The sequence below is a fragment of the Micropterus dolomieu genome, linkage group LG04 (assembly GCF_021292245.1).
Source record: "Micropterus dolomieu isolate WLL.071019.BEF.003 ecotype Adirondacks linkage group LG04, ASM2129224v1, whole genome shotgun sequence".
Classification (NCBI taxonomy): domain Eukaryota; kingdom Metazoa; phylum Chordata; class Actinopteri; order Centrarchiformes; family Centrarchidae; genus Micropterus; species Micropterus dolomieu.
The window spans coordinates 33701047-33724418 of NC_060153.1; the positions used below are offsets into that span (position 1 = coordinate 33701047).

Sequence of the window (23372 nt, forward strand, 5' to 3'; positions counted from 1 at the left end):
ATGCATACATACACAAACACATGCATACATACACAAACACATGCATACATTCACATGCATACATACACAAACACATATGCATACATACACAAACACATGCATACATACACAAACACATGCATACATACACAAATACATATGCATACATACACAAACACATGCATACATACACAAACACATGCATACATACACAAACACATGCATACATACACAAACACATGCATACATACACAAACACATACGCATACATACACAAACACATACGCATACATACACAAACACATACGCATACATACACAAACACATGCATACATACACAAACACATGCATACATTGACATGCATACATACACGAACACATATGCATGCATACAAAAACACATGCATACATACACAAACACATACGCATACATACACAAACACATGCATACATTCACATGCATACATACACAAACACATGCATACATTCACATGCATACATACACAAACACATACGCATACATACACAAACACATGCATACATTCACATGCATACATACACAAACACATGCATACATTCACATATGCATACATACACAAACACATGCATACATTCACATGCATACATACACAAACACATACGCATACATACACAAACACATGCATACATTCACATGCATACATACACAAACACATGCATACATACACAAACACATATGCATACATACACAAACACATACGCATACATTCACATGCATACATACACAAACACATGCATACATACACAAACACATACGCATACATACACAAACACATACGCATACATTCACATGCATACATACACAAACACATGCATACATACACAAATACATATGCATACATTCACATGCATACATACATAAACACACATGCATACATACATAAACACATGCATACATACACAAACACACATGCATACATACATAAACACATATGCATGCATACACAAACACATATGCATACATACATAAACACATGCATACATACACAAACACACATGCATACTTACACAAACACATATGCATGCATACACAAACACATGTATACATACACAAACACATATGCATGCATACACAAACACATGCATATATACACAAACACATATGTATACATACACAAACACATGCATACTTACACAAACACATATGCATGCATACACAAACACATGTATACATACACAAACACATATGCATACATACACAAACACATACGCATACATACACAAACACATACGCATACATACACAAACACATGCATGCATACACAAATACATATGCATACATACACAAACACATGCATACATACACAAACACATACGCATACATACACAAACACATGCATACATACACAAACACATATGCATACATACACAAACACATACGCATACATACACAAACACATACGCATACATACACAAACACATACATACATACACAAACACATGCATACATACACAAACACATACGCATACATACACAAACACATGCATGCATACATACACAAACACATACGCATACATACACAAACACATACGCATACATACACAAACACATGCATGCATACACAAACACATGCATACATACACAAACACATACGCATACATACACAAACACATACGCATACATACACAAACACATGCATACATACACAAACACATACGCATACATACACAAACACATGCATACATACACAAACACATATGCATACATACACAAACACATGCATACATACACAAATACACATGCATACATACACAAACACATGCATACATACACAAACACATGCATACATACACAAATACATATGCATACATACACAAACACATGTATACATACACAAACACATGCATACATACACAAACACATCTCATATTAGAACAAAGCACCTTTTTTTCCCCCACAAGACACATGGTACCAAAGTTATAAAGAGTGCATATTAAACATTCATGACTGCTACAACCTACAACAGAGAGGAAATTACATGAATGAACTCATTTATTTCTAACTGAAACATTTCCCCAGAATAATTCTGGTGTAAATTCTGGTGTAAATTCTGGTGTGGACAAAATTAATTCAATATTACATCATTTAGCTTCATTGTCTAATTTAAAAGCCTCCAAACCAAAACCTCAACAAAGGACGAATAACAAATGGTTTGACCCTGAATGCAAAAACCTAAGGAAAACTTTAAAGACAGTGGTGGCCCAAAGGTTAGAGAAGTGAGCCTGCTGTGGTTCAATCCCCGAACTGGCAGGTGTGGAAAGTAAAACCAAGCAGTGCTTGCCCTCCCTTCTTTTTCTTCTTCTTCTTCTTCTTCTCCCTCATTTACCACCACTGAGGTGCCCTTGTGCAAGGCCCATAACCCTAACAGCTCCAGTGGAGCTGCTTAGTGGCCAGCAGACAAGGCTGCTGTTGTACTGGGCAGCTTCCAGGTGTGAATGTGATCAGGGCCTTCCTGCAAAAGAGAGGCTTCCTCTCAGTGAAGCTCCCCTGAATAAATAAAGGTTAAAAAAAGGAAATGATCAAATGAAAAGCATAGGGACCCAGATAACCACAACATACGCTGTCAATATGAGGCCACTCTGAAACAATACAAGTACACCCTAAAAACTAAGAAAGAACAACACAGCAAGAACCAGCTCTGTGAAATTGAGGAATCCTTAGAGTCCAACCAGTTCTGGGAGAAATGGAACAACCTAAACAAAACCCAGCAGGATGAATTGGCAATCCAAGATGGAAATACTTGGATTAATCACTTTAGTGAATTATATTACAAAAAATGATGATCAGTACAAGATATTCACGAAATGGAAAACTCTGGAGGCGGTGATAAAACAACCAAAACCCTCTAGATTACCCTGTAACAGAACAAGAATTAACAGAAGTCATCCAGTCCCTGAAAGGAAAAAAGGCTTGTGGTATTGATGGAATCCTCAACGAAATGATCAAATACTCCATAAAATCAGATTGGCTATACTGAAACTATTCAATGCTATTCTAGCAACTGGAAATTTTCCAGACATCTGGAATAAATATGACCCAAATAACTACAGAGGAATATGTGTATCCAGTAACCTGGGAAAAATATTCTGCAACATCATTAATAAACGACTTGTCAACTTTCTTAACGACCACAAGATTTTACATAAATGGCAAATTATTTTTTTGCCTAATTGCCGCACAAGGGACCATATATTTACCCTCCAGACTCTAACTGATCAAGAATTAAACATTAAGAAAAGAAAGGTATATGCCTGTTTTGTTGACTTTCATCTGGCACGTGGGCCTCTTCTATGGGCTACTTGAAAGCATTGGAGGGAAAGCATACGATTAGATTAAGAACATGTATACAAAAAGTGAATGTGCCATAAAGATTGGAAACAAACAAACAGCGTTCTTCTCCCAGGGGAGGGATGCAATCTCAGTCCAATTCTCTTTAATTTATATTCAATGTATTAGCAAACCAATTAGAGAGCTCCACGGCACCTGGCCTCCTCCTGAACGACACAGAGATCAGAGGTCTGCTGTATGCAGATGACTTAGTGTTGCTCTCTCCTACTAAAGAAGGTTTGCAGCAGCACCTTAACCTCCTGCAGAGATTCTTTCAGACCTGGGCCCTGACAGTAAACACAGCAAAGACTAAGATAATGATCTTTCAGAAACAATACAGAAATCAGGTTACACACAATTTCTATTTAGACACCACTAAATTACAACACACAAAAAACTACACTTACCTCGGCCTCAACATTACATACACAGGGAACTTCAACATGGCCGTGAAAGATCTGAGGGACAAAGCAAAGAGAGCTTTCTAATAAAAAGAAACTTTTCCAGTTTGTACTAGAACCAATAATTCTTTATGGTAGCGAAATCTGGGGGCCAAAACTTAATAATGAATTTGACAAATGGGACAAAACAATCATAGAATCTTTCCATAGTGAAAGAGCATCCTGCAGGTGCAGAGAAAGACACCAAATAACCTGTACAGAGCAGAGCTCGGCCAATACCCCCTTCTACTTAAAATACAGAAAAGATCACTTACATTTCACAATCACTTAAAATCAGTTAGCCCCCAGACATATCATCACAAAGCCCTGACATACCAGGAGCTGAAACCAGAGAAGAGTCCCGTCAGCCAGCTGGTCCTGAGGCTCTCTGCAGTAACAAGTCCCCAACAGCCTCAGGACAGCAACACCAACTCAAGCAGACCAAACCAAATTATCAGCACGCAGAAAGAAAAATATATTGAATAGTGGAAAGAAACGACCAAAACACAAAGTAAATTACAATGTTATCTGACCCTAAAAAGAGAATTCACACTGGCAAATTACCTGAGCACAATAAAATGTCCCAAACTAAGAAAAATGTTGACAACATACAGACTGAGTGAACACAGCCTGGCCATAGAAAAGGGTCGACACAGACAGAGCTGGCTACCACAAGAGGAGAGACTCTGCTCCCAGTGTGACAGGGGACAGGTAGAGACAGAGGACAGGTAGAGACTCAGGGGACAGGTAGAGACGGAGGACAGGTAGAGACAGAGGACAGGTAGAGATGGAGGACGGGTAGAGACAGAGGACAGGTAGAGACACAAAGGACAGGTAGAGACTGGGAGGACACGGAGAGACAGAGGACAGGTAGAGACTCAGAGGACAGGTAGAGACACAAAGGACAGGTAGAGACTGGGAGGACACGGAGAGACAGAGGACAGGTAGAGACTCAGAGGACAGGTAGAGACAGAGGACAGGTAGAGACACAAAGGACAGGGAGAGACAGAGGACAGGTAGAGACAGAGGACAGGTAGAGATGGAGGATGGGTAGAGACACAAAGGACAGGGAGAGACAGAGGACAGGTAGAGACAGAGGACAGGTAGAGATGGAGGATGGGTAGAGACAGAGGACAGGTAGAGACACAAAGGACAGGTAGAGACTGGGAGGACAGGGAGAGACAGAGGACAGGTAGAGACAGAGGACAGGTAGAGACACAAAGGACAGGTAGAGACTGGGAGGACAGGGAGAGACAGAGCACAGGTAGAGACGGAGGACAGGTAGAGACAGAGGACAGGTAGAGACAGAGGACAGGTAGAGATGGAGGACAGGTAGAGACAGAGGACAGGTAGAGACACAAAGGACAGGTAGAGACTGGGAGGACAGGGAGAGACAGAGGACAGGTAGAGACAGAGGACAGGTAGAGACACAAAGGACAGGTAGAGACTGGGAGGACAGGGAGAGACAGAGCACAGGTAGAGACTCAGAGGACAGGTAGAGACGGAGGACAGGTAGAGACAGAGGACAGGTAGAGACACAAAGGACAGGTAGAGACTGGGAGGACAGGGAGAGACAGAGGACAGGTAGAGACTCAGAGGACAGGTAGAGACTTAGAGGACAGGTAGAGACAGAGGACAGGTAGAGACTCAGAGGACAGGTAGAGAAGGAGGACAGGTAGAGACACAAAGGACAGGTAGAGACTGGGAGGACAGGGAGAGACAGAGGACAGGTAGAGACAGAGGACAGGTAGAGACACAAAGGACAGTTAGAGACTGGGAGGACAGGTAGAGACAGAGGACAGGTAGAGACTTAGAGGACAGGTAGAGACAGAGGACAGGTAGAGACACAAAGGACAGGTAGAGACTGGGAGGACAGGGAGAGACAGAGGACAGGTAGAGACAGAGGACAGGTAGAGACGGAGGACAGGTAGAGATGGAGGACAGGTAGAGACACAAAGGACAGTTAGAGACTGGGAGGACAGGTAGAGACAGAGGACAGGTAGAGATGGAGGACGGGTAGAGACACAGGACAGGTAGAGACACAAAGGACAGGTAGAGACTGGGAGGACAGGGAGAGACAGAGGACAGGTAGAGACGGAGGACAGGTAGAGACAGAGGACAGGTAGAGACACAAAGGACAGGTAGAGACTGGGAGGACAGGGAGAGACAGAGGACAGGTAGAGACTCAGAGGACAGGGAGAGACGGAGGACAGGTAGAGACAGAGGACAGGTAGAGATGGAGGACAGGTAGAGACAGAGGACAGTTGGCCTGCTGCAGTTAAATATCTAAGTAAGAGACGTCCTCTGTCCCAGAAGAAACTTCTATGTAGAGGACGCTGAATAATGTGACTGTGACGGGAATTTCATGATTCCATCTTTAAGATACTGCCATGTAACTAATCTCACCAGCCTCTTGGGTGTGGGGTCAATGGAAGGTAAATGTGAGTGATGCTTCCAGAGGGGTCAGGACTTTAAGTTGTTCACCACATGTGCTTTGGACAGGCGTGTCCTCCTATAGATCCAAATTGAGCGTCCCCTAGGGAACCCTGAGAGACACCATGTTCCTTTGATGAGATAGTACTCCGACCCTGAGACTACGATAAAAACTGAGACACGGCAGCTCTCTCGGATGATACTCTCCGATGTGTATGTGTCCCCGTGAGTTCCTTCTGCAGAAGACTTGAATAAAATTCACAGAAAGACAAGTGTCCCCCCCCACCCGCCCCCATCTCTTGGATAAAATCTATGCCCATGGCTCTATTGTGAAAAATAATGGCGCCATGGGCGTTTGTGCCTTTATTTCAGAAAATATGGATAAATGTTTAGTTTGACATCCCAGAAATTTTCTGATTAATCTTCATATCTGGCCACATTTCTAATCCATAAATGTATATTCACAGGTAAGAAACTTTTTGTAAGAATCATTTTATCAATTCAATGGCGTCAAAAGTAAAAAGCATTTAAAACTGTTTCAGCTTGTATTCAAAGTTTTTATTTAGTCCCTGATTCCCTGCAGCGCTCTTATTGTTTGACTTGGCTGTGAAAGCTGAGTCAGCTTCTGTTTCTTTATTTGTGTTTTATACTTTTGTAATTATTGTAAACGCAAATAAAGTTGTTGTTGTTGTTGTTGTTGTTGCAGCCTCCCGCCGCTGGTGGCGCTGTGGGCGCGTTCTTCACAGGAACTTCTTCGCTCGGCATTGTGGGACAACATGGCGGCCGTGTGTAAGGTTGTGTCCAGGCTCGGGTGTGGAGTCCGGTTCTCCTCCTGCAGGTCCACCAGGCTCTGGTTCAGCTCGGACTCCAGCGCCCCCCCCGCCGCGGACAGGCCCAGATCCGGCTTCGCTGCCGCCTTCGACCTGCAGTCGGAGCTCCGGCGGGAGGCGGAGAGCTCCGCGGCCGGCAGCAGAGGCTCCTCCTCCGGCCAGCGGGAGAGCTTCGCCTCGCTGCTGCGCCGGTCCCCGCTGATCCAGATGGGACCGGCCAAAGACAAGGTGGTGGTCGGGAGGATCTTCCACGTGGTCCAGGACGACCTGTACATCGACTTCGGCGGGAAGTTCCACTGCGTGTGTCGGCGCCCGGCGGACGGAGAGAAGCTGCAGCGGGGCAGCAGGGTCCGTCTGCGGCTGCAGGACCTGGAGCTCACCGCCCGGTTCCTGGGGGCCAACACCGACACCACGCTGCTGGAGGCCCAGGCCGTACTGCTGGGCCCGCTGGAGGGGAGGGAAGGACGGGAGCCCCAGAACCAGGACTGAGTGTCAGACTCTGCTGCAGTAAAATCAGAGGTTTTCTAAAGGGAGTCTGGCAGCTGCGGGACTCGGACTGAACGTTTCTGTTCTTAATGCAAAAGTGTGGAGGGGGACTCCTGGTGATTCCGGACTGATGTGTTTCTGTCTTTAAACTTCACAGAGAGTAAAAGTTTACCAGACTGCAGGTCTGATGTGTGGCGTTAATAAACAGCTCGCTCTCACAGTGTCCTTTATTATTATCATCACCTGACTGACTCTGTGTATTTATTACATGAATCTAGAGTCATGGAGAGCCTCGCTGACTTTATCTGGCTGATTCAGATGTTTTTTAAATGATACTAAAGTGAAAGAGATATTTTGAAACAGATTCAGATTTTAGAGCCTTTTCCTGTTTAAACTACAGGCAGAACAGACGGACAGTGAAAGCTGGTCTGTTTGTTCATGGCCTTAAAAGCTTTTGCTAAATGTTAATAAAATAATGAGTCTCAACAGTTTGACATGTAAACAGCACAAACAGGAAGATGCAACTTGTTCTGTATCCGGAGAATAAACGTGTGTGTGCGTTTACATCTAGTTGATCACAGCGAGCTGCTGTTGAATTCTACATGATGAGATTTAATTTAACTATAAGGACAATATTTCACAGTAGAAATGGGAGCTGGAGAGTTTTGTCAGGGTTAGATTGTTGTTCAGCTCACGTTCAGACTGTAGCGGACTTTAGAACAGGACACTTCAGAAACAGGCGAGACACAGTCAGCTGTTCGGTTCACTTTAATGAGAGAAAACACGAAGCTCATCTGCTGCATCAGTGTTGGTTTGACCGAGCCGAACCTGAACGCCTCCACCTGCTGAGGCCTTCACTGTCCTTCATCCTCCGGGACATTAAACCCAGAGCTCTGACTCACAGGTGGAGGAAGCAGCTCAGAAATACACTAAGAAATAATGCAGAGGCCTAAATGTTAAAGCTGTAGCGCCCCCTATCTGCAGAGGGCAGGCAGCAGCAGAGTACTGCAGTAAATATCTAGTACTGTAGTGCTGCTGTAAATATATAGTACTGATGTAGTGTAGTAAATATGTAATATGTAGTACTGTAGTACTGCTGTAAATATGTAGTACTGCTGTAGTGTAGTACATATCTAGTACTGTAGTACTGCTGTAAATATGTAGTACTGTAGTGCTGCTGTAAATATGTAGTACTGCTGTAGTGTAGTACATATCTAGTACTGTAGTACTGCTGTCAATATATAGTACTGATGTAGTGTAGTAAATATGTAATATGTAGTACTGTAGTACTGCTGTAGTGTAGTAAATATGTAATATGTAGTACTGCTGTCAATATATAGTACTGATGTAGTGTAGTAAATATGTAATATGTAGTACTGTAGTACTGCTGTAGTGTAGTACATATCTAGTACTGTAGTACTGCTGTCAATATATAGTACTGATGTAGTGTAGTAAATATGTAATATGTAGTACTGTAGTACTGCTGTAGTGTAGTAAATATGTAATATGTAGTACTGCTGTCAATATATAGTACTGATGTAGTGTAGTAAATATGTAATATGTAGTACTGTAGTACTGCTGTAGTGTAGTACATATCTAGTACTGTAGTACTGCTGTCAATATATAGTACTGATGTAGTGTAGTAAATATGTAATATGTAGTACTGTAGTACTGCTGTAGTGTAGTAAATATGTAATATGTAGTACTGCTGTCAATATATAGTACTGATGTAGTGTAGTAAATATGTAATATGTAGTACTGTAGTACTGCTGTAGTGTAGTACATATCTAGTACTGTAGTACTGCTGTCAATATATAGTACTGATGTAGTGTAGTAAATATGTAATATGTAGTACTGTAGTACTGCTGTAGTGTAGTAAATATGTAATATGTAGTACTGCTGTCAATATATAGTACTGATGTAGTGTAGTAAATATGTAATATGTAGTACTGTAGTACTGCTGTAGTGTAGTACATATCTAGTACTGTAGTACTGCTGTCAATATATAGTACTGATGTAGTGTAGTAAATATGTAATATGTAGTACTGTAGTACTGCTGTAGTGTAGTAAATATGTAGTACTGTAGTGTTTCCACTGCAGGTGTCACACTGTCTGCACTGCTGCCAGAACCTGAATCAGTGTTAAAACGTCAGTCTTATATTATTTGAATTTAAATGTTATCTCCTGCTGTCCCACCGCTCACCAGCGGGGGGCAGTAATGTCTTCAAACAGGAAATAACCCGTTCTTTGTTTTGTGGCCTAAAAGTGTCTGAAAATATAAATTCTCATCGTGTGTCGACGTCAGCGTCTACAGAAACACACCAAAAGACTACAACTCCCATGAGCCTCTCCTCGTAAACAATGACACAGCAGCTTAAAAATGATGATTCAGCATCTGATTCATTCTGACTCACTCAGGTCACCTCAGCAGGTATCAATAAATAATAATACATGTCAATAAATTTAAATATTAAATAAATATTCAGTTTCAGAATACAGCGCTGATTAAGTGAATGATTATTTCCTGGCAGCAGTGATTCTCCACGCTGATGTTGGAAGACTTTGATGATGTCAGCACAGTACTGCAGTAGTACTGAAGTAGTACTGCAGTACTGTGCAGCACAGTGTGGTTACAGCTGCAGTGGAGCAGTTTCCTGTTCTTCTTCCTGTTGGAGGCACTTTGACTGGAGCTCAGACTCTTCTTCTTCTTCTTCTTCTTCTTCTTCTTCTTCTTCTTCTTCTTCTTCTTCTTCTTCTTCTTCTTCTTCTTCAGCCACACATGGTCACATACAGCCACTGAGGAAGAGGAGGAGGAGGAAGAGCAGAGATCACACAGCAGAACCTTAAAATAACCTCGTCTCATCTCGGCGCTGAAACCATTTTATTTTATTTCTTTAGATTCGATGAGAGGTCACGAGTCACCAAGTAAACGTCTTACATTTAAAAAAGTTACTTGTTTTATTTAAATTAGATGCTCTTTCTTTTCTTTTCTTTTAAACTCAACAAACTAAAACCTATTTCACTCATTCTAATGACCAGATTCCATAGAAATGATTAAGAAATAACAATAATCTCTATTTAGAAGCAGGTTACAAAAGAAATAAAAGGTAAAATGAGAGAAGTCAATCCAGACGTAGAAAGACAGAGTTCAGATATAAAATCAGGACAAACTCTCTGATTTAAGAAGAGATTTAAAAGATATCCAGTAAAATAATTGCTGAATATCTTGATGTATTTATTCTCTCAGTAAAATCACAACAGTTAAACGTCCTGTCTGGTCTGTAAACTTAAAGCAAGCCTGCAGACACGACTCAGGGTTTAAATCATCCAGGTAAGGTTAGTCTCTGTCTTTATTTACGGCGAAACGCAGCTGCTGAGTGATTTTCTGTGTATCAGTAACATGATGTTCTAATAAATACAGGAAGAACGTTTCTGGTTCTCTTGTTACAGAACGTCTGAGCGTTTTAACGTTTGGTACCTCGATGATGTTCATCTCTACACTTCCTGTGGCGTCCCGGTCCAGCTCCTGGAAGGTCTCTGAGGACAAACAGGGAGGAGTTTCATTTACTGATCGCTGTCGGGTGGAAAGAAGAATTTCAACACACAGAACAAAATGTTTCACAAGCAACTTTAAGGGAAAGTATTATCAGTTAAATGTACTTAAAGTATTAAAGTAAAAGTACTGCAGTAAAAAAAGTACCGTACAAGCTGTTACTGCTCCTGAATGAATCTAAGTCGCTCTACATGGACAGCAAACTAACCGTTATGACCTAACACCTTATAAATGACTTGGGGCAGTGATGGAACAGTGGATAAGACACACGCCTTTGGTGTGGGAGACCCAGGTTCAATCCCCCGCTGTGTCCCTGAGCAGGACACTTAACCCCTCGTTGCTCCAGAGGCGTGCGACCTCTGACGTATAAAAGTGGCAGCTACAGTTACTCACACAATCACTTCCTCTAAAATAAAAGCGGGAGAACATTTTGCTTCATGTCGAGTTTATTAAGAGCTTCAGAAGAGACTCTACTTCCCACACTTCTGAAAAAGCCGTCAGTAAACGTGTGACTGACTGAATTTTCTCAATGAAAAGAAGTGTCCATTTAGGTTTACGAATGCGGATCAACACGCCGGGATGCAAACACACTACAGCACATGCTTTATTGTCCTTTTATTCAGTTTGTCTATAAATATCCGCTGTCAGATCGAATCCTACAACGTACTTAACGGGAGCCCCGCACAGTACCGACTGCGCTAAACATACACATGATTTGAAATAATTTGACTTTGTTTAATGTCCCGCCATGTAACGGCTTGGAAAATCTTTGGCCCGATGCCAGGCTTACTTCCCACCATTAATCAAACGTTTCTAACCATCAACTCGTGGAGCAAACTTTTCTCAGACTTTCTGAGTTGTTCCGACCTCGGGGGCGTTCGTTTGTCCGATTGTTCCGACGCTACATGAACGCACAGTAAATCTGAATGTTTTGTTAGTGAAATCTGGTGAGCAATAAAAAGAAGAAAGGGAGGTCCCTGGCTTCACTTGGTAAAACATGTAACATTAGATATCTCAGTCCCCGGCCTCTCTCTGTACGTACTGAACATGGCCTCCAGTTTGACCAGGCAGCAGGTGAAGTTGTCGAAGTCGATCATCTCGTTGTCGGCGTATCGAGCGACCAGCGTCTGGTACAGCTTGTTGTTCAGTTTGAACCCTGAGGGCAGCAGAGGTCACAGCTCAGATCAACGCAGCGACGGTCAAGAACACGGCGACGTCAGGATCTACGGGACTTACCGCCGTTTTCCAACGCCAGACGCATCTCGTAGGAGCTCATAGATCCTGATTTATCCAGATCGAACTCTCTGAAGATTCCCTGCAGAGGAGAAACAAGCGGTTCAGCCCGGGTTCATCTCATTTTAAATGTTTCTGTAATTATCTGAGCATTTCTCCTGGATGAAGAAACATCACACGTTCATGTTCACCAGTTTGTTTCTAAATACTACAATACCCATGAGCCTCAGCTGCTGTTGCTGTTTAAGCTGCTGAATGTTTGATCAAGTGTAAAGCTCTGCGATTGGCTGTGTGTCAGTGAAATGCACCCTGGGAGTCGTAGCTGACTTCAGGTTTTATGTCTTCAGACTTCTTCTTGCTTCGACTTTGTTTCTGATTCACCTCCGTCACAAAAGCTGCGTATCAGCATCCAGGTTTCCTGAAACTAGCCAAGCTAAGCTAACAGAGCTTTATTCCCTCTCTTCAGTAACTTTATACTGGATGATGTGGAGAACGAACTGTCAGGGAGGGAAAAAACAGTAGAGAGAAAGTGCAATTGACTAGAATGTTCCTGGTAAGATAGCGTGTTAGCCGTTAGCTCTAACTTGCTCTGTGAGTAGTCTCTACGTCACCGACACCAGAAACATCCGGACCTGAACAGAATCTGACCCCAGCTGCTTCTCTGTGAAGCATCAGACTAAATGTGTTTCCAGCCCAGAACACAATGAAGCTGATGCAGAACTTACCAGCCACTTCTTGATCTTGTTCCAGAGAATCTGAAACTCCAGCAGGCCGAGCCGAGCGCTGCCGTCTTTCTGAGCTCAAGTCAAGGTCCACACGTTTTCATTTCAACAAGTGAAAAAGACTGAACAGCACAACAAATACTAAAGTAGTAGTAGTAAAGTAGAAAAGTAGTTTGTTCTAGCTGCAGTTATCTCTTAGTTTTCACTTTGTTCAACTAAACTATGAGTCACTTCAAATGAAACCAGAGCTGCTGGATCAATTAGCACCCAGGATTCCTTCAAGGACTCATTAGTGTTTTCATGTCAGCCCGTTAACCATTCATCCTGAATACGGACTTTTACTGCTGACAAATAAAACCCATCAGTTTTCACATTTCCTACATTTCCTGCTGCCTTTGGTTTCAGTTTGGTCCTTAAGAGAGACTTTCTGCTGGAGTCTGATAAAAACCGCAGCAGAACCAGCGAAACAAACCAGCAGACAGCAGCAGAACCAGCGGAACAAACCAGCAGACATCAGCAGAGAGAGGATACGTCCATGAGGCTGACCATGGCTCTGCAGGACTCCATGCTGAAACCATCAGTCTGCAGGTCTCGGTCTGTAAACAACCACAGAGGAAGAAGTCAGCCAACCAGAAGTTAACCAACCATGATGGTCTGCTTATGTCTTGAGTGATGAGGTTCTTTGTGTTTCCTTTTGGTTAAAAGACAAAATATTTATTCTTATTGCTAATAATCCTGATGTTGAATATACGTACAGATGTGGTTGGTTTACAGACTGGGAGGCTGCTGGCATTGCAAACATTAGAAACCTCTAGACGAAGCTCTAAAATCTTTTCAGCCATTACAGGAAGAGTTTCAAATATAAAATAAGTATCTTATATACCAATATATAGTGTATGTATAGATACAATCTGAAAATATGTTGCAGTGTTCCACAAACAACACTGAGTCAATGTGGTCACGTCGATTCATCAGACATCTATTCCATATTTATATATTTCTACATTTATTTATGTTAACTGTATGTTTGTCTGCATGTAGCAGCTTATCACCAAAGCAAATCCCTGGTATGTGTAAAACACTACTTGGCAATAAAGCTTCTGATTCTGATTCTTCTGATTGTGACACTCCTCTGTCCAACGACAGATCGTTGGCTCTGTGTTCTCGGTCCGCTCAGAGTAGCTTGTTATTTCAGGTCTTTCAGTCCTGCACGTCATCATGATGCGATCAATAACTATCAATGTTTCCTTATGAAAGATTATCCAGTGGTTTCCCTTCAGCATGTTTGGCTCACTAAGAGCTCTTTGGCTCTTTGCCCTGTTACGATTCATGTTTACTTACGTTTGGACACGACTCGGTTGAGGACGGTCCGGAGCTCTCGCACTGAGATCTCCATGTCCTGATGAGAGGAAACAAAATATTATGTAAACTTTTTTTCATCAGAAACGTCTCACAGCTCTCCAAACTCAGAAACAGAGGGTCGCTGTGAGTGTTGGAGTTAGCCTGGATGCTAACATGCTGCTTCAAACACAAATGGGTTTTTTACAGCTTCAGTCTGAATCATTTCAACATCATTAAAGCTCAAACCGAAGAGTTTTAACTATAAAAGTTGAATAAATCTCAGCTGCTCAGAGGACAACACGCTGAGAAGGTTTTCTGAACTGTACATGAAGCATTCGAGACTGAAACGTGAACACTCACGTCTCCAGACAGCTGAGCGAACATGGACCTGAAGGAGTCATCCACGTCGCTCTCTGTGACTTCCTCCTGCAGAGAGTTTAAGATGATGAGTGACGGACAACGTGTCTGTGTCTCTTTCTGTTGGATTAATTAATGGCTGGATAAAAGAGTCGTCAGAACTGAGAGCTGAAATAAGTCAGGGAGGAGCTGACGATCGTGACAAGAGGAAGTTCTTACCTCTTCATCAAAGGTGGCCTCCACGTCGTCGCCCATCTCCCTGCAGATTCACACAGAAACATTTACGGATTCTTCCTGTCCGAATAAAAACTAGAATAAAAACCCGTCCGGTTCTGGATCTGACAGACTCACTTGGTCTCGGACTGTTTCTCGGTGAACACCCTCAGGACGAAGTCGGCCTCCTTGGAGGGTTCGAAGGTCGACGGGACGATCAGGTACTCGCCCGGCGGGAGGCGGAGCCTGGCGCTCACCTCTCGCAGGTTGATGAAGGTCTCAGAGCGAGCGCAGGAGGAGTGGCGCAGGAAGAAGTCCTTCTTCATGTGGACGCTCGGACAGCCTCGGTACTGCCGGGCAGATGGACGCCGGCGTTAGTTCAGACAAGTTAAACGTTAGCAAACGGTTTGATCTGACAGTTTGACCGCAGGCCGACTCACCTCCTCAGGAATCTGTGAAGCAGAAAACACAGAGAAGAAGTCATGAAACACAAGATTAACAATCAGTGCTGCTACGAGCTTATTATGGAATTAGCAGCTGGGTGCTGAGATGGTTGAGATCATTAGCATGCAGAAGTTCAGGGGGTTCCAGGACGTTCGTAGCTGTTTGCTGGTTGTTAGAGTGTTTACATGAATAATAATAATGGTTTGTTACGAGGGGGTAATACCAGGGGGTACAGCGGGCCGTCCACTGATCACAAGCTTAGTGGTTGGATCCCCCCGGTCTGCATGTCGAGGTCTCCGTGGGAACGATTCTGAACCCCAAACTGTGTGAATGTGCTCATTTCTGTTTCCGACGGGCAGCTGGCTCACCGGTGTGTGAACGGGTGAACGGGGAGGGGTGTTAAAGCACTTCGAGCGGTCGGACTGGAAAGGCTCTTTACAGGTACAGACCTTTTACCATAAAGCACTTTCCAGGCAGAGGCACAGAGTGGCCTTGGTGCTGCAGAGTTAGCTAAAAGGCTAAAAGGTTATGGCAGCTGAACAAGACAGGAAACAAATAAAAAGCACTTAGGTGAAAGCCAAAAGGTAAAAATAGGTTTTAATTCTTAATGCTGAGCAGAAGGCTAAGCTAGCAGCTAACTGGCAGACCTGAGGGGCCTTTGGGGGGTTGAAGGTTCAGCGATGGAGCGGCTGACCGTGCAGAGCTTTGTGTGGATTAACAGATCTGCAGCCTGGCTGTTGTGTGTTTACATCGTAACATTACAGCTGCTTGACCTCTGACCTCGTAGATGGCGAAGCCGATGGTGTGCACGTCCTGGCCTTGGCGGCGGTAGCGGCGGCGGTCTTTCTGCATCAGAGCCACCAGGAAGCTGCAGGCGGCCTCGTCGTCCTCGGGGTCGTCGTCCTCCTCCAGCAGGGAGATCTTATACTGAGGGTTGATCCAGAACGTGTCTGCAGGGAGGCAGCCACAGCCAAAGCATCATGGGATATGTAGTTTTTATAGCATTGATTTCATTATCAGTGTTGTGCTTTTAGATGTTTACGTGGAGCCCTCTGATTGGCCCCTGTGTGCAGGGCAGGCTCCAGTCTGCAGCTGAATTAAAAGCTGCCACTGTTCACTTTTTAATCCAAGAACAATGGATCCAACATTACCCATAGTGCACCTGGTAGTGTCTTTCATTAGAGCCCAGTTTGGATCACAGCCTGCACGTTAGACAGCTGTAGTCTGATGACATCACTACATGTGCTGGACCTGTGTCCACACAGACGTTATTATCGGCCTCACTTGGATTGTTCCTGCAGCCCCCGGCGGTGCTTCCTCTCCGCCAGCCGCCCTCAAACATCACAGTGCTCCAGAACCTGGTGGAGTCCTCGCTGAGAGCGTCCGGCGTCAGATTACAGATCTCCAGCCGGGAGAACTGACGTAGGAACTCCTGGAAAGACATCCTGACAGACAGACAGACAGACAGACAGACGGTTACTCTCCTCGTAATTTACATGAACTCTCCTGTGTGGGTTCTACTCTCAGGTGGGACGTCCTGCTCCGGCCACCTGGTACCCTTTATAGATAAGGCAGTTTCAGGTCTGCTGCCTTTCTGACCTTATCACGCAGAAAAGTGTGAAATTCTTTATGAGTCTGTACCCCAAGTGGGGGAGTTCAAGTACCACAGGGTCTTGTTCGTGAGTGAGGGGACAATGGAGCGGGAGACTGGGAGGAGGGCTGTATTGCATTCGCTCTACCGCACCGTTGTGACCAAAAGAGAGCTGAGCGGGAAGGCAAAGCTCGTTCCTTCCCTCACCTGCGGTCATGACCCAAAGAACTAGATTGCGGGTACAAGCGAAACCGAAATGGGTTTCCTCAGGAGGGGGGCTCCCTTAGAGATATGCTGAGAAACCAAGTCATCCGTGAGTAGAGTCGCTGCTCCTTTGTGTTGAGAGGAGCCAGTTGAGGTGGTTTGGGCATCTGGTAAGGATGCCGCCTGGACGCCTCCCTAGGGAGGTGTTCAGGATGTCCAGCTGGGAGGAGGCCTCGGGGAAGACCCAGGACTAGGTGGAGAGATTATATCTCCACACTGGCCTCGGGATCCCCCAGTCAGAGCTGGTTAATGTGGCTCGGGAAAGGAAGGTCTGGCGTCCCCTGCTGGAGCCGCTGCCCCTGGGAACTGACCCGGGTTAAGAGGGTGAAGATGGATGGATTTCTTTATGCTTTCTGTCCCGTTTGTTTATTCTGCACCCTCAACATGGAATACATTGCAAAAGGACTTGAAAGGAGACTTTTGAATCCAAAATGAAAGAATCGCAGTCAGATTCCTTACTATGTTTGTGAAGCGGACTCAGACTTTCTCTCTGAGCCTCTGTGTCTTCCTCCCTGGTTAAGTAAAGCTTATAATAACGTTAACCTACCAGAACTCTCCGTCCTCCATCTTGCAGAGCAGCTCGTCTTTCTCTGCAGAGTCGACGGCGCTCCACTCTGAGGAGCTGACACACCAACACGTGAAGTTAATCACTTTGTTCTGTGCTGACACACGGCCTGTTTTAAAGCGTAAAGATGAAGCACTGACTTGTCGCTCCAGGCTCCGGTCCACTCCACCTGACCCCAGGGGTTTCTGATCCGGATCAGACGCTCCTGCCGGCCGCGGTACTCCACCTGCAGAGAGGACGACAAACATGACTGGGCGCTGATGCAGAGCGTCTTCTCCGCTCGGTGTGTGATGGTAGAAGCTCACCTGAGTGAGTCCGGTTACAGAGTAGGCGTGGCCTTTAACCAGCTTCTTGAAGGTCACCGCCTCCATGTCGAAGGCGCTGGTGATCTGAGGACGAAGCAGAACGTTAACGCGTGCTGAGCAGCTCCTGCTCACCTGGTGTTAAAACCCGCACCCCAAACCCCGAACCCTAACCCCACCAACTACATCTAAAGTGAACCCGTCTGACAGATTCCGTCTGGTTTTAACCACGAATGGCTCGAGCGTGTGCGTGACTGACGTCTATGGAGCAGCCCAGCAGGGATTCTCTCTCCAGAGCTTTGCTGATGATACGATGAAGATCTTTGGGAGCTTTCTTCAGCTCGTACATCTCCGACACACCGCCCGTAAAGTCCTCGAAACCTTCAGTGGTGCTGCCGCCGGACAACGCCTCGTACGAGCCGTTCAACCTGGGAACACACAGGAAACTGTGAACGTTCTGACTGTAACTGAGGAAAAGCCTCAGAAACATCGAGTGCTTTTAGCTTCCTAAACTCTTTTGATCTGTTCCTAACGAAGAGTTCAGACAGCGTTTCCTCAGCAGGGCGGCGGGCGGGTGGTCTTACTTGGCGTAGGCCTTCTCCAGCAGGGCGCTCCAGAACTCGCTGCCTTCAGCCGAATGGACGAACAGCAGCTCTCCGTCTTTAACCGGCAGACGGTCGTCGATCACCACGTCCACCCACTCCCCGAACTGCCAGAACTGCAGACCAGACAGACAGAAGCGTCTCATCTTTATATAAATGCAAACGTTGATCTCAAAATACTCACAAGAACACAAGAGCACCAATGTTTCAGAAAATCTGGAAGTAGACATGAGCTGATCAGAGATTTATAATCAATACAAATGAGAAAACAACCAGTAAAACAGTGGCCTTCTGGGTAGTTATCAACCTCACGTAACACCAAGGGCGTCACTTTGTGTTGAGAAGTGGTGGGGGGGCTCACAGGGGCTCGGATTAGGGCTGTGAAGAGACACTTAGCTCGTGAGACATCACGTTATCAGGTTCACGGGAACGAGATGAAAAGATATTCTCAATGCCGGGATATATGAGCAGGGGGTCAGGGGGCCTCCCCCAGGAAATTTAGATCTTTAAACACTTCATTTCCTGCATCCTGTGAAGGTTTCTGCACCAATTTATGGTGGAAATGTTTTTATTTATGTAAAAGGAAACACAGAATTCAGGTTTTAATATAAATAACTCTCAGATCTGTTTCTCCTGCAGATCAACTTTTCTCCTGTAACATCGTCCCTGCGAGGCCTCGTTTAGTCTTCACCTCCTCTGTCAGGCTCACAGGGAGAGAATGGAAAACAAGTTGTTAAAGACCTTTTGGGTCATTTTAGAATCAGCATGTTTTCTTAAAAATAAAGCTTTCTAAAAGAATTTCCATTAGTTATTTACCTGTGAGTTGTATTTGGTTTTTTTTTAGGAAATGATGCTTTAAAAAAGTGGTGTGGACATGTCCCCAGCGTCCCCAGCGTCCCCGGCGTCCCCGGCGTAAATGACACCTATGTAACATACCCAAAATGAATCAGGTGTAACTCCTCAACCAAAAGGCCCACATGCATAATGTGATGCAATTTGATAGGCCAGAAGCTAAGAATCAAGAATCCATTATAAGGTATAAATATTTCCATTCTAGAGTAGATTGAGATGAAATACTGCATAAATGAAAGATAAAATTCTCACCTAACAAAGCTATACAGTTAGGGGGGATATCCCTGTGCCATGATGCTGTTTGCAGCCCTACACCTGTAGAAAACTATGAAAAACCATCTCAACATTACCTGTCAGAGCAAACTTGTTTAATTTCACTTACGTGTTACCAAAAGCATTCAGTCCATCTGAATACAGTTGTTGCTGCTGTACATTTCCCCATCAAAGAAAACCTTACAAAGGGAATGAAGTTTGACTCCAAATGGAGCAGATTTATTTTCAAAAACACACCAACTGGTGCTGCTGAGCCTGCAGCAAACTGCAGCATCTCTGCAGCCAGCTGTTCCCTAAACGTGTGCAGCTTTGACATGTTGGGATCCTTATGAAGAATGAAACTATTCACCACCGCGATGTCCATGTAGAAAAACGTCTTGTACCACTTCATCTTTTGATGGTGGACCCTGTAGTAGCCCTGCTTTTGTTGTAGGCCTCTGCAGCATCAGGAACAGGGATGTCTCGTGTCTGCCGCACATCAGCCTCTTCGGTTTTTCTCCTCACGGTCGTTCCACTGTACGCTTCGTGCACCGCGGAGCACATGTTCACCTCGCGTGTGTCCTTCCACTTCAATACAGCAGCTCGTCTCGTCTAACCCAACGCGGATCCCCCCTCTGAACCCTCTGGGTAGGTCGTTCTGCGTGGTCTGTGGAAAACCTGCACGGTTTCTGCCAATGGTCTGCGAATAGCTGGTGTGGCTGTTCTGAACCTGCAGACCTACTTGGAGCACGTTTAGGTGCCAACTTCTGCAGCGCCTTTTCTCTCAAGCCCCGCCCACACTACTGCGTACGGAGACCTTTTGCTACGTTTGCACCTCCCGTCCAGACTACAACGATGAAAACAAAGACCTAAAACGGAGAAGTTTAGAAACGCTGCCGACCCCGTTTTGCGTTTCAAAACTCCGGAGGACGTTTTAGTGAAGACGGGCCAAAACGGAGGACTTTAGAAACGATGACGCAGCCGCTCACGCTCGGCTCTCTGATTGGTTCTTGCAAAGCAGAAACACGATGCTGCTGACCCGGTTTTTGACATCATATTTTTAGTAAAATATTCTCTATACTCGTACTGTGCATGTCGCCGTTTACTCTGCAACGACTCCCAGTCTGTTTTCTGCCGCCACCCCCCCGTGTTACATTCAGTAACAGTTCCAGCTCGTTATTGATCCATGCAACAACAAAAAAACTGTTCTGATGCTTAGTCTGTATTTATTTATTCTTTCACCAAATCATCGGTAACTACGGAACAGACCATCTGCTTCCTGTTTACACCAGTGCACCTGAACGGGTCCTAGCTAGGCGTCGTTTTAATGTAGACGGAGATCAGCAGAAACGCTGCTGTGGACGGAGATCGTATTCGTTTTAATTCTCTGTTTGTAAACGGAGTAGTGTGGGCGGGGCCTCAGGCAGCGTCTCTGCAGAGGAGTCAGAGTCAGAGGAGGGGGGCCACGAGGACCGGGTTTCTGTGAAGTGGGGGGTCATCCTGATGTCCCTGACTCACCGTCATCATCATCACCATCACTGCTGTGGGAACAAATGTGGAGGAAAAACAAACAGATTTATTTACTGGCGCTAGTTTGGAAAACGTAACACAAGTAGATTTTATATATTTTTATATATTTCTTTATCTGCCAGCTTTCTGTTATTATTTCTGTTCTTGATGAATGTGCATCTGTAACAAAACAATTTCCCCTCAGGGATCAATACGTCTGATTCTGATTCTGTTTTGGTAAACAGCTTTATTAAAGCTTTAAGAAATTAAATTTGTCCATTATGACCCTAAAACACAACAAACCTTTTGAGGTCAACATGCTTCAATCAACCAAAAATCTATTTTTTTGTAAGTTATAGCACTTTTCATGCAAAGACCATGTAACACGGGGGCTTCACGCTATAAAACAAAGACCCCCCCGAACCAGTTATTGTTTATATACAGTCTGTGGTAATAAGCTCCAAACAGTGGGAAAGATAAACAGTTTCCATACCTTTCCGACAAAGAAGGCTCATTTACGGCACCAACACGACTCTTCAGCGAGCTGTAAGATGTGAGCTCTTTAGAAGAAGCTAGCTTCAGTGTGGATATTATGGCAGAAGAGACTGAAGAAGATGAGGAGGAAGAGTGACCGAGCAAGAATAAACATCAGACTGGCTTTTACTGGTTGAGCTAACAGAGCTGAAAGGCTGCGGGACAGACGGCGAGCTGGCCTTCTTCCTGTCGGACTCGTCAGTAATAACTTGTTAGCTGCTCGCTGTGGCAAAGCTAGAGGTTTAGCTGCTAGCTATAGATCTGGAGTTGATGTTAGCGAACACACTCGGACGTCGGCAACGTTACTGTCGGTGCCTGCGTCGGATGCTGGCGAGAGCTTCGTGAAACGGCGTGCATGACACCGGCTCGTACAGCTGAAGTACACTCTGAAACAGTAGGGGCACCACAAAACACACTAACATCTCTTACATAATGTTGCTATTTGAACGCATCGTGAATATGTTAAGTGGGCGTGACCTCTGGATAGGCGGAGTCTCACCTGGAAGTGGAAGATGCCGGCGTATTCGCGGTCGAAGCTCTGGCCGTGAGGAACCACGCGATGCAGCAGCCGTTCGTTCAGAGTCAGAGAGCCGATGGCGGCCAGCAGCCAGCAGTCTCCTGCAACGCAGAGTCCACCTTCAGACATTCAGCTGACTCCTCACCTGCTTCAGTTATTACTCTCAAACTCTTTGATCTCAACATGATGCAGATTACTGTGATCTGAACTGTTCTTTCTACATTTATCATCTGCTTCTTGTTTCTCGTTTCGCGTTTTGTGTGAAACGCTGTAGATGTAAAGCACAAAGGGCTCCACAAATAAACTATTATCATTATTATTATTATTTCATCAGCTGTGTCATCCTGACTGATGGAGGATCAGACTTTATGTTTCCAGGAAGTGTTTGTGCTGCAGCAGCTGGTTAATGTGCAGACTGAACATCAGCTGACTCCATTATCCTGAACAGACACTCTGACGGTCTCCGGGGACGAGCTAATGCTAAGCTAAACGCTAACATCAACGACAACATTAGCCCCTTTCAAATTAAGTTGCTAATGTTTCCTGCTAATGGAGTTTCCACCCACTCACTGATCAATAAACAATCTATAAAGGTCAGGAGCGATGGGCTGAGTGCTGCCTTCAGGTGCTCCTCGCTCAGTAAGTTCTTCCTTCACCGTGTCGTGACGGGCAGGAGATGTTTACATCTGCACTATGTGGCCAAAGGTCTGTGGACAGCCCCCCTGTGTTTCCTGGTGCGTTAGACGCCTCTCTAAGGGAAACGCTAAAACCAAGTCCTCAAACAGCGTCTGTACCTGTGGGGACCTCAATGTTGGCCCCCACATTCAGGTTAGTCCCCACTGGGATATAAAAACATGAAACACACACACACACACACACATATATATACATATATATACACATATATACACACACACACACATACATATACATATTTACATACATATACAAATTTCATACATATACACATACAGTGAGGAAAATAA

General features: G+C 44.7%; 2 protein-coding genes and 1 long non-coding RNA gene across 6 annotated transcripts in view; 1 reads left to right on the forward strand and 2 right to left on the reverse strand.

Moving 5' to 3' along the window:
- LOC123969663 (gastrula zinc finger protein XlCGF57.1-like) overlaps positions 1 to 7385 on the forward strand; it is a 16124-nt gene extending 8739 nt beyond the window's left edge. Inside the window, exon 3 of the mRNA XM_046047274.1 lies at positions 6926 to 7385. Coding sequence (XP_045903230.1) covers positions 6926 to 7251 — 326 coding nt within the window. The 3' untranslated portion in view covers positions 7252 to 7385. The remainder of the gene's footprint in view (positions 1 to 6925) is intronic.
- Positions 7386 to 8639: 1254 nt separating this feature from the next.
- Positions 8640 to 23372, reverse strand: part of LOC123969659 (calpain-1 catalytic subunit-like) — a 21120-nt gene continuing 6387 nt past the window's right edge. For 2 of the 4 annotated variants that reach the window (XM_046047266.1, XM_046047265.1), the window contains 19 exons: positions 18705 to 18838; positions 18380 to 18548; positions 18124 to 18207; positions 17959 to 18044; positions 17801 to 17875; positions 16683 to 16843; positions 16179 to 16348; positions 15395 to 15406; positions 15093 to 15304; positions 14961 to 15000; positions 14745 to 14810; positions 14385 to 14442; positions 13575 to 13639; positions 13047 to 13115; positions 12325 to 12403; positions 12131 to 12244; positions 11014 to 11072; positions 10282 to 10331; positions 8640 to 10245 (listed from right to left, as the gene is read on the reverse strand). In XM_046047266.1, the coding sequence (XP_045903222.1) occupies positions 10305 to 10331; positions 11014 to 11072; positions 12131 to 12244; positions 12325 to 12403; positions 13047 to 13115; positions 13575 to 13639; positions 14385 to 14442; positions 14745 to 14810; positions 14961 to 15000; positions 15093 to 15304; positions 15395 to 15406; positions 16179 to 16348; positions 16683 to 16843; positions 17801 to 17875; positions 17959 to 18044; positions 18124 to 18207; positions 18380 to 18548; positions 18705 to 18838 (1680 nt within the window). In that variant the 3' untranslated portion in view covers positions 8640 to 10245; positions 10282 to 10304. The other 2 variants (XM_046047268.1, XM_046047267.1) reach the window with 2 other exon arrangements.
- Positions 20765 to 22488, reverse strand: LOC123969672. Its single transcript, XR_006824770.1, has 3 exons — positions 22369 to 22488; positions 21829 to 21879; positions 20765 to 21367 (listed from the first exon to the last, which is right to left on the reverse strand). It is a non-coding gene; the product is annotated as an uncharacterized LOC123969672 (long non-coding RNA).